Here is a 10,639-nt window from a genome sequence, read left to right as displayed (position 1 = left end):
TGATTTTGAAGTAATGAGAGAAGGCATTTCTAGGGATGGTTACATGGAATTGATACTCAGATGTCAAACTTTATAGAGGAAACATCTTTTTGGATCAAGTACTTTATTTACAAATAGAATAATATTTTTAAATTCACTTTCTTGTCAAATTTCATTCCTCTTGAGATTATTACTCACTAATTATTTTTACAGGCATGATTCTATAATTATGGGCATCATCACCTTCTGCTTCATGCTACAGCTATCAAATGGCATCATCTTAAAATAGACCCTCAAGAAATGCTCATTAAACAACTGACAATGACAGAATTTTGGCATAAGTAAATCAATCATATAGCTAAAAAAATGAGAGAACACAAAAAGACATATCAAAAATAGAATACCTTTAGGGTTTTATAAAGGCCAAACATCCCCTAATATGGAAATGCAGAGTGTGTTACAATTTGAATCCCCAAAAAGAAATTGCTATAATGATCACAAAAGTTTACGAAATTTTGCCACAGCAATAGTTATATTGCTTCTGCTCATTTTCCTTCTAGAAGAAACACCTTAACTATTAGCTAATAGCTTTCTATTTTCATGGCACATGGGAGGAGGACCATAGAGAAAACACCACTGGAGGTAATACCAAACTGTGATCAATCTTAGAGGCAGGCACGGTGCTGCAGAAAGCAGAGGAACGAGGGAGTTAACACTGCGGATTTCACCAGGCTAACCCTATTAAAGCCTCCAAAGTGCTGTTACTCATGACACATTTCTGGGTCAATTCCATCCTAAGAACATGACAAAAAGACATTTACTTGGATGTGTCTGTGTTTCTAAAATTGATGCAAAGCCAGGTGGAAGTTGGTGGAGAGGATTGAAAGGGGGACTGTAATTTAGGTTTCCCATGCTTTTGTAATTTAACAAAAAATGAGGCACAGAGTCTGGAAAAATGAGGTTTCATTGCCAAATCATATAGAAAGAGGAGCCATCCAGTTGGAAAACTGTATCCTCGTAAGGAAGAGAGAAAACTTGAAGTGCCTTGCCTTTGTTACAGAGGATACATGAGTCATATTATTGATAAAACTGACTAAAATATTTAAATAATAATCAGCTTGATAGGAATGGTTCATGATCTCATAAACCGAGATCAAAAAGAAAATATACTAGTTTAGATGAAATAATAAAAATAGACTAATGGAAAAGAGTTTTGTGATCATTTTTGAGAAAAAAGGCAGTTTTATATGAATAATAAAGCAATTAACCAAATTTTTGGTGACATAAGTGATAGCTCCCGCCATACCCAATCCCCAATATAGCTCAGCCATGCATATTTAGACCTTAATAGGTGAAATAAAAACAAATGCTAAGCGTATTGTAATACAGCATGAGGTATCATCAATTTGTATGTGATGAGTCACAACGAAAGTTCAGAGTGGCCATAGTATTGATCCATCATGACTCTGAAATTGTTGATTTACAAAGTAACACATCAGCTTTTCTAAAATTGATTCAAAGTCAGAGGTGTGAAGGAAAGGAGTATGATTTATGTTTCTAATGCTCTTATAATTTTTTTTTTATAAATTAAAAGGAAACACACAATTAATACCCCCAAAATTAATAGTCATATTCTTTTTCAAGGAACACCAGAATATTTTATCTAAAACGAAAATGGCTGAGGCTAGTTTTCAAAAGAGCTATTTAATCAACAGCAATCCTTAATTTCTCCTTCTGATTCTTCAACATTTGCTGAGAAAAACAGTGAAGTGTGATCTGAATACTGAACCAATTTCTAAGAGTTGGTTTGAAACGAAAACCTCCAGAGATTCTCTTAATCCCCACCGATAACGTCAGCTTCTAATTGGCTTGAGTAAAATTTGGCTAAACAATTCTCTCAGACATCTGTAACAGATACATTTTGTTTCAGCCATCCAAATGCCATGTTCACATATTCGCATGTTTTTCTGCCAGGTCATTTCTCTTGTACTTTGTCATTCACTGTTCTGTCCTTGTCCACCTGCTATTTATTAAGAATATAAAAATGGCATCATTACACAATCCCCTACATTTTAGCAGAACTCTGACATTCACCCTCACATAACCTTATCAGTAATTTAGTCATTCAAGGACAGCTTATTGGTTGTAATGCCACTCTTAATGAACCACATAGAATTCTTCATTGTTCATCCATTTTAGCTGCTATATTTTCCTCCAGTGGAAACCTGATGATATAAATCAGAGTCTATATAGGAAGGATACCCAATCATTAAAAAAGAAGAAAATCATCATCTTTCTATCCTTTCTTTTTAGTAGCCTCTCCCTTTCCTCAATATGGCAAGGCATATTTTGTTGATTTAAAAAAAAACATTAATATTTCCTCTTGAACCCTATCTTATGTACTCATCTTTATAAGAAAAACAAATTGAGCATCCATGATGGTGAGATCTCATTAGGAAATCTTTGATCTTGTTGGGAGGGACCTCAGGAAAAGCTACTTAATTCTTTTGCACACTGTTGACTATTGTGGTTTCTTAAAATAGATTTTCTGGCACACAAAGACATGCCATTGTGCACTGTCTACTCAACAACGATTTTGTGGTTGGTCACCATTTGTGGAAGTAAGATTTGAGTGGGGCTCTTGATTATCAGTTCACATGTAGAGTCTAGCAGGCACATTTTTTCTCTGCTGGCTTCTCCCCATCTAGCTTTCCCGAGTTTCCTCCATTGGCCGTGTCGGGGACTTGTGTCTTCTCTACACACTGTTCCATTCGCTTCATTATTAAGTCCAGAAGGGTCTCCACAGCTTTCTCCACATTCTGTCCAGTCGCTGCACTTGTTTCAAAGTAGGGTATGCTAGCACAGAAGAGATGATGAGTATTTTTGAGAGGAAGAAGTCAGAAAAAGATACAATCAGATGTACAAATGAGTCACACATGCAAAAACATGGCTGGCTGACAGACTGGGAAATCATCATGGTTTTGCGGGTTAAGTTGGAAAGCATCCTTGTTTTTTCTTAATGAGTAAAAACTGGTGGGCTGCTCTTTAGTATGGGTATAACTGTTTTATGGGCAAAGAAGCTGAGACAGGAGGTACTCAGGAACTTAAGGCCCACGCATCATCACTGTTTAAAAAATTTAAGGGGGAAAATGCCTAAAGCAGTGATTAATATTACCATTAACATTACCATTCTATGTGTTTCCAAGGATTTGAACTCCTGACCTTTTTCTTAGCAGCCCTATCTCTTAACCACTACACCAGCAGGGTGCCACAAGTTAAATATTGAGTTAATCTTGGAACTGTTCCTAGCACATTATAAGAATAATTCAACTACTGTTAGCTGCTATTATTATTATTAAATAATTCAGCAAAAACATCATATATATTCTTCTGGAAGATCTTTGTAATTCATGTACCATTCTTGATTCAAGGAGATTCCTTCACTTAATCGGAAGTTTGCAAGGTCAGGTGACATCTCAATGTAACCAGCTTACCCGTATTTGTCTGCTAGATCTCGGGCTTGCCGTTCGTTGACTTCCCTCTGGTCTGGCAGGTCTGCCTTGTTGCCAATTAATACTATATCCGGATTTTCACAATAAGCATTTGCTTGCAGTTGGCCTTGGAAAGAAAGCAGATGGAACCAGCATGTTAGTTATAAACAAGTGATGTCAAATGACTGCTCATGCTCCAGATTCCTCAGCTAATTATTCATCTTCCGTTTGGCTGCTTACTAGTTATGTTAAATTAGCCCAGTTATTTACCTTTTCTCAGCCTCAGTTTCCTCATCTGTAAAATGGAGATAATTCCTCACAAACTGCATACTATGAAGATTAGAAATAATATATATATGAAGGACCTATCGTCCATCAATGCTCTTCTACATCTGGAAAATGCCTTTTGAGAAGGATGTACTGCTTCAGGTCATTTGTTCCTCAAATATAAGCGGAGATAACAGAATATGATTTTGAAGTGTGTAAGTTTGCTGCCTCTTTTAGAAGAACGATACGTTTCCCTCTCTCAAAGTCAAGTGATGATTTAAAAAGAGCAGAATATTTTGAACCATGATGAATTCATGGAGAAACAATTTTAATATAGGTAATTTTCCTTTTTTCTCCAGGAAACATTGTTCAAAAGGAGAAAAGAAAGAAAGAGAGGGAGAAAAAGGAAAAAAAAAAAAAAAAAAAGAATGAGAAAAAAAAAAGAAAAAGAAAAGAAACCTATCAAAGCTATGCTTCTGAGATTATAGGGGCTTCTTCAATGTCTATCTTAAGGCACATTGTGTGCTACCTTCCTGGGTGCAGAGGAAGAAGCCAAAGGCTTATCCTGCAACAACGACAATTTGAGTGTTAGAAATGAAAATATTATTAGACATGGCAATTAATTATCTTAAATCCCATCAATATCCTTCTGGAGATTCTTAAAAAACAAGGGAGAGTTTCATCTTTCTTGAAAAAGGATAAATGAATCATTCTCTGAAAAGTCCTAACCCTTCAGAATCTAGTAATACCACCAAAGTTTTGATAAGGAAATGCAGTAAGAAAAGGAAATAGAGACAGAGCCCAGGATAAACACTCATTTGAAGTGGTTAAGAAGGTCAGAATTTATTAATTTTTCCACCATTGGTAGCAATTGTGCTATTGAACTCACATTGAAAGCAGTTTTATGTGTGTGTGTGTGTGTTTATAGATATACACACATATATAGAAAATAATCTAAAAAACCAAAAAACTCGTTGCCATCGAGTCCATTTTGACTTATGGCAACCCTTTAGGACAGGGTAGAACTGCTCCATAGGGTTTCCAAGCCTGTAAATCTTTACAGAAGCAATAATCTAAAATATGTTAACATATTAATAAGAAATGTGTATTTTCTTGAGCATCTACTCTGCACTAGGCATAATTCCAGCCTCTGAGGTATGGCGATGGGACAAAATAGATAGTATGCCAGTGCTCGTAGAGCTCATAGAGCTTTTCTACTGCATACTAGTAGTAGGAGAGTTAAAACACAAGTAAACAAAGAAATATGTAATGTAGTATCAGGTGGTAGAAAGTGTCCATTCGTTGAGGGGAGAGTGATGAGAATGCTATTGATGGAGATGGGTGGTCAGGGACAGCATCTCCAAAAGAGAGAAGTTTTGATCAAGCATCTGAAGGAAAAGAAGGAACTAGCACATGACTGTAAATGGGAGAAGAGAAATCAAGGCTGAGGGATAGGAAGTGCTAAGGCCCCACAGCAGGAAGGTGCATTTGGTTGGAGGAACAGCATGAGAGCATGTGGGGCTGGAGCCCAGTGAGCTAGGGAGAGTGAGAGAAGTAGATCGGAGAGGATTCCAAGGGTCTGATCCCATAGGGCCTCAGAACTGAGGGAAGAACTCTGGATTTCATTCCGAATGAGATGAGAAATCACAGAAGGATTTTGAGCAGAGGAGTAACATCATCCAAGTTAAAGAAAAAGCAATGGTGTCTGGCCATAGACTGCCCAGCAAATCTGGAAATTATCAAGAGTGGCACCAGCCCTGGAGAACAAGTGATCTGTCCTATTGCTTGTTTATGCCATTAGGATCAAAATTCTTATTTGTAATAAAAGCAAATGAAATATTTTCTTTAGTACTATGTAAGGAAAGGAAAAAATTATAATACTGCTCTCCTGTGTGTTGGTTTATTAATTGGCTTTAATAATTCATTAGGCAATTTTTAAATTCCATATTATGGTCTAAATTCCTTCAGAGGCTGAGGACTATTTTATGCAAGTTCCACTCATATTTGAACATTTAAAAAAAAAATTTATTGTGCTTTAAGTGAAAGTTTACAAATCAAGTCAGTCTCTCACACAAAAACTTATATACACCTCGCTACATACTCCCAGTTGCTCTCCCCCTAATGAGACAGCCCGCTCCCTCCCTCCACTCTCTCTTGTCGCGTCCATTCTGTCAGCTTCTAACCCCCTCTACCCTCTCATCTCCCCTCCAGACTGGAGATGCCAACATAGTCTCAAGTGTCCACCTATATTTGAACATTTTTTAAAACTTAAAACTCCAGTCTGACTGATTGGCACACTATACCTTATCTTCATGCCAGTGCTTTGCTCTGGAGTAGTTTATTAACTAATAATTAATTATTACTAGTTTATTAACTACTAATTAACATCTAATTAACCCGTTAGTTCTTACACACATTTCAGGTTAAAGTGTCCCCATCAGGAAAGACTGTTTGCCCTGTGCCTTCTCTAGGCTAGACATAGTGGATGTTGTACCTCAACCAGTTGTAAGATGTCATTCAAGACTTACTAGACCTTTCAATCACAGTAACAAAGACCTTAAATATAGGTAGTGATTAACCCTTCTTAAAACGGTGTCAACAGAAAATACAATTCCAAGCCACCTTGGGTGATCCAGATAAAGGCCCCACTTGGAAGGCAATGCAGGAAACACTAAACTCTTGACTTCCTAAACTCATGACTGTGGTGCCGAGTCTGGTCATAGTTTGTACGGTAAACAAGCAAATGTAGTGGTTGAGCCCTAAAGTGGCCAGTACAAGTCACTCAGTCCCACTTACTCATCCAGTTTCTGACATTTAGGAAGCTCTGTTGACTGGTGAGGTCAAACATTAATAAGAAGCCCATGGCATCTCTGAAAAACGCGGTGGTGAGGCTCCGAAACCTGCCAAGAAAGCATACAGCGGGTAGTTCTGCAAGTTAGTCCACAGGCTTATGATGCAATGCAAATAAGTGTTTCCTTTTCAAACACAAAGTTTCCATGGCTAACTCTCATGGGTTATCCTACAGAACAGGGAGAGCAGGTGGAGAGCCCGCTGAAAGGCCAGGAGAGGAGGTGTGGTTGTAGTTTTTTTGTTCGTTTTAAGACCACTTCCTGACTATATGGTCCCATAGCACTTAAACTCACAGAGTTATAACATTCTCATCACAAATTTACACAACATATAGGTCTAGGTCTTTTTTGTATTTGACCCTGTGTGCCCAATTACTTTTAGGTACTTCCTTAGAGCAAACACAGGCACTCGCAACTTCACACATCTGGAACCACACTGGTCCCTCCTCATTTCTTACTCTATCTATGGCATCATCATCCTCCTTTGCCACAGTCTCTTCAACCACAATATTCAAATAATCAACAGATATTTCTTGACCTCCTCATTTAAGTCCATTCACCGTACCACTCCCCTCGATGTCTGTTAGTTTGTCGTACTGTGGGAGCTTATGTGCTGCTGTGATGCTGGGAGCTATGCCACTGGTATTCAGACACCAGCAGGGTCACCTATGGTGGACAGGTTTCAGCTGAGCTTCCAGACTAAGACAGATTAGGAAGAAGGACCCGGCAGTCTACTTCTGAAAAGAATTAGCAGGTAAAAACCTTAAGAATAGCAGCAGAACACTGTCTGATATAGTGCTGGAAGATGAGCCCCCCAGGTTGGAAGGCACTCAGAATACGACTGGGGAAGAGCTGCCTCCTCAAAAGAGAGTCAACCTTAATGACGTGGTTGGACTCAAGCTTTTGGGACCTTCATTTGCTGATGTGGCACGACTCAAAATGAGAAGAAACAACTGCAAATGTCCATTAATAATTGGAACCTGGAATGTACAAAGTATGAATCTATGAAAATTGGAAATCATCAAAAATTAAATGGAATGCAGAAACATTGATATCCTAGGCATTGGTGAGCTGAAATGGACTGGTAGTGGCCATTTTGAATTAGACAATAATATGGTCTACTATGCAAGGAATGAAAACTTGAAGAGGAGTGGTGTTGCAGTCATCATCAAAAAGAACATTTCAAAATCTATCCTGAAGTACTATGGTGTCAGTGATAGAATAATATCCATACATCTACAAGGAATACCAGTTAACACGACTATTATCCAAATTTACGTACTAACTGCGAAGGCCAAAGATGAAGAAATTGAAGATTATTACCAACTTCTGCAGTCTGAAATTAATCGAACATGCATTAAGGACGCATTGATAATTACTGGTGATTGGAATGTGAAAGTTGGAAACAAAGAGGAAGGATCAGTAGTTGGAAAACATGGCTTTGGTGTTAGAAACAAAGCCGGAGATTGCATGATACAATTCTGTAAGACCAATGACTTCTTAATTACAAATACCTTTTCTCACCAACATAAATGGTAGCTATATACATGTACCTCACCTGATGGGATACACATGAATCAAATCGACTACATCTGTGGAAAGAGACGATGGAAAACCTCAATATCATCAGTGAGAACAAGGCCAGGGATGATTGTGGAAAAGACCATCAACTGATCATATGGAAGTTCAAGTTGAAACTGAAGAAAATTATAACAAGGCCATGACAGCCAAAGTATGATCTTGAGTATATCTGACCTGAATTTAGATTTGACATGTTGAATACTAATAGACCAAAGGCCAGACGAGCTGTGGAATGACATCAAGGACATCATACATGAAGAAAGCAAGAGGCCATTAAAAAGACGGGAAAGAAAGAAAAGACCAAATGGATGTCAGAAGAGACTCTGAAACTTCCTCTTGAATGTTGTGTAGCTAAAACAAAAGGAAGAAATGATGAAGTAAAAAAAGAACTGAACAGAAGACTTCAAAGGGTGGCTTGAGAAGACAAAGTGAAGTATTATAATGTCATGTGCAAAGAGCTGGAGATAGAAAACCAAAAGAGAAGAGCATGTTCAGCATTTCTCAAGCTGAAAGAACTGAAGAAAAAATCCAAGCCTCGAGTTGCAATAGTGAAGGATTCCATGGGGAAAAGATTAAATGACACAGGAAGCATCAAAAGAAGATGGAAGGAATACACTGAGTCATTATACCAAAAAGAATTGCTCTATGTTCAACCATTTCAAGAGGTAGCATATGATCAGGAACCAATAGTACTGAAGGAAGAAGTCCAAGCTGCACTGCAAAAAAAAAAAAAATTTTTTTTTTTTTTGGTGAAAAAACAAGGCTCCAGGAATTGACGGAATATCAACCGAGATATTTCAACAAACAGATGCAGCACTGGAAGTGCTCACTTGTCTATGCCAAGAAATTTGGAAGAGAGCTACCTAGCCAATCGACTGGAAGGGATCCATATTTATGCCTATTCCCAAGAAAGATGATCCAACCGAATGCAGAAATTATTGAACAATATTAATATCACATGCAAGTAAAATTTTGCTGAAGATATTCAAAAGCGGCTGCAGCAATATATCAATAGGGAAGTGCCAGAAATTCAGGCTGCATTCAGAAGCAGACACGGAACTGAGGATATCATTGCTGATGTCAGATGGATCTTGGCTAAAAGCAGAGAATACACAAAAGATGTTTACCTGTGTTTTATCGACTGTGAAAAGGCATTCGACTATGTGAATCGTAACAAACTATGGATAACATCGCAAAGAATGGGAATTCCAGAACGCTTAATTGTGCCCATGAGGAACCTGTTCATAGATCAAGAGGCAGTTCTTCAGACAGAACAAGGGGATGCTGCGTAGTTTAAGGTCAGGAAAGGTGTGTATCAAGGTTATATCTTTTCACCATACCTATTCAATCTGTATGCTGAGCAAATAATCCGAGAAGCTGGACTATATGAAGAAGAATGTGGCATCAGGATTGGAGGAAGACTCAATAACAACCTGCATTATGCAGATGACACAACCTTGCTTGCTGAAGGTGAACAGGACTTGAAGCACTTACTGAGGAAGGTTGAAGACCACAGCCTTCAGTATGGATTACACTTCAACAAAAAGAAAACAAAAATCCTCACAACTGGGCCAATAAGCAACATCATGATAAACGGAGAAAAGACTGAAGTTGTCAAAGATTTAATTTTACTTGGCTCCACAATCAACACCCATGGAAGCAATAGTCAAGAAATAAAAAGACGCATTGCATTGAGCAAATCTGCTGCTAAAGACCTTCTTAAAGTGTTAAAAAGCAAAAATGTCACCTTGAAGACTAAGGTGCACCTGACCCGAGCCATGGTATTTTCAATAGCATCATATGCATGCGAAAGCTGGGCAATGAATAAGGAAGACAGAAGAAGAATTGATGCCTTTGAATGGTGTTGGCGAAGAATATTGACTATACCATGGACTGCCGGAAGAATGAACAAATCTGTCTTGGAAGAAGTACAACCAGAATGCTCCTTAGAAGCGAGGATGGCGAGACTACATCTTACATACTTTGGATGTGCTGTTATGAGTGATCAGTCCCTAGAGAAGGATATCATGCTTGGTAAAAGTACAGGGTCAATGAAAAAGAGGAAGACCCTCAATGAGATGGATTGACACAGTGGCTGCAACAATGGGTTCAAGCAAAACAACGACTGTAGGCATGGCACAGGACTGGGCAGTGTTTTGTTCTGTTGGACATTGGGTTGCCATGAGTTGGAACTGACTCAACCACGCCTAACAACAACAACAACCCTACCACATTACTCTAGCTCCCAAAGCCATTATCTCTCACCTGGATAACTTCCCCAATCTTATAGAGTTCCTGTTTCCCTCTGATTCCTTCCCATCTATTATATCAATCCTCTTCTAAGAGCATTTTAATGCCCAAGCTCCATAACAGACTGTCAATGCTTTGTATGAGCAGATCCTTGGTCATTTAACCAGCTTCATCTCTTGATCATCCACAGGCATGATGATCTTTTAGTTCTCAGGAAGTTCT

General features: G+C 38.3%; 1 protein-coding gene across 1 annotated transcript in view; it reads right to left on the bottom strand.

Moving 5' to 3' along the window:
• Nucleotides 1-370: 370 nt before the first annotated feature.
• RAB27B (RAB27B, member RAS oncogene family) overlaps nt 371-10,639 on the bottom strand; it is a 68,554-nt gene continuing 58,285 nt past the window's right edge. The window contains exons 4-6 of the mRNA XM_049900238.1: nt 6,534-6,637; nt 3,474-3,597; nt 371-2,835 (exon numbers count right to left, since the gene is read on the bottom strand). Of these exons, the coding sequence (XP_049756195.1) occupies nt 2,646-2,835; nt 3,474-3,597; nt 6,534-6,637 (418 nt within the window). The 3' untranslated portion in view covers nt 371-2,645. The remainder of the gene's footprint in view (nt 2,836-3,473; nt 3,598-6,533; nt 6,638-10,639) is intronic.

The sequence above is a fragment of the Elephas maximus genome, chromosome 11 (genome assembly GCF_024166365.1).
Source record: "Elephas maximus indicus isolate mEleMax1 chromosome 11, mEleMax1 primary haplotype, whole genome shotgun sequence".
In the NCBI taxonomy this organism is placed as follows: Eukaryota; Metazoa; Chordata; class Mammalia; order Proboscidea; family Elephantidae; genus Elephas; species Elephas maximus.
Note: the sequence above shows the minus strand (reverse complement) of the source record. Positions and strands in the feature narration are given on the sequence as shown.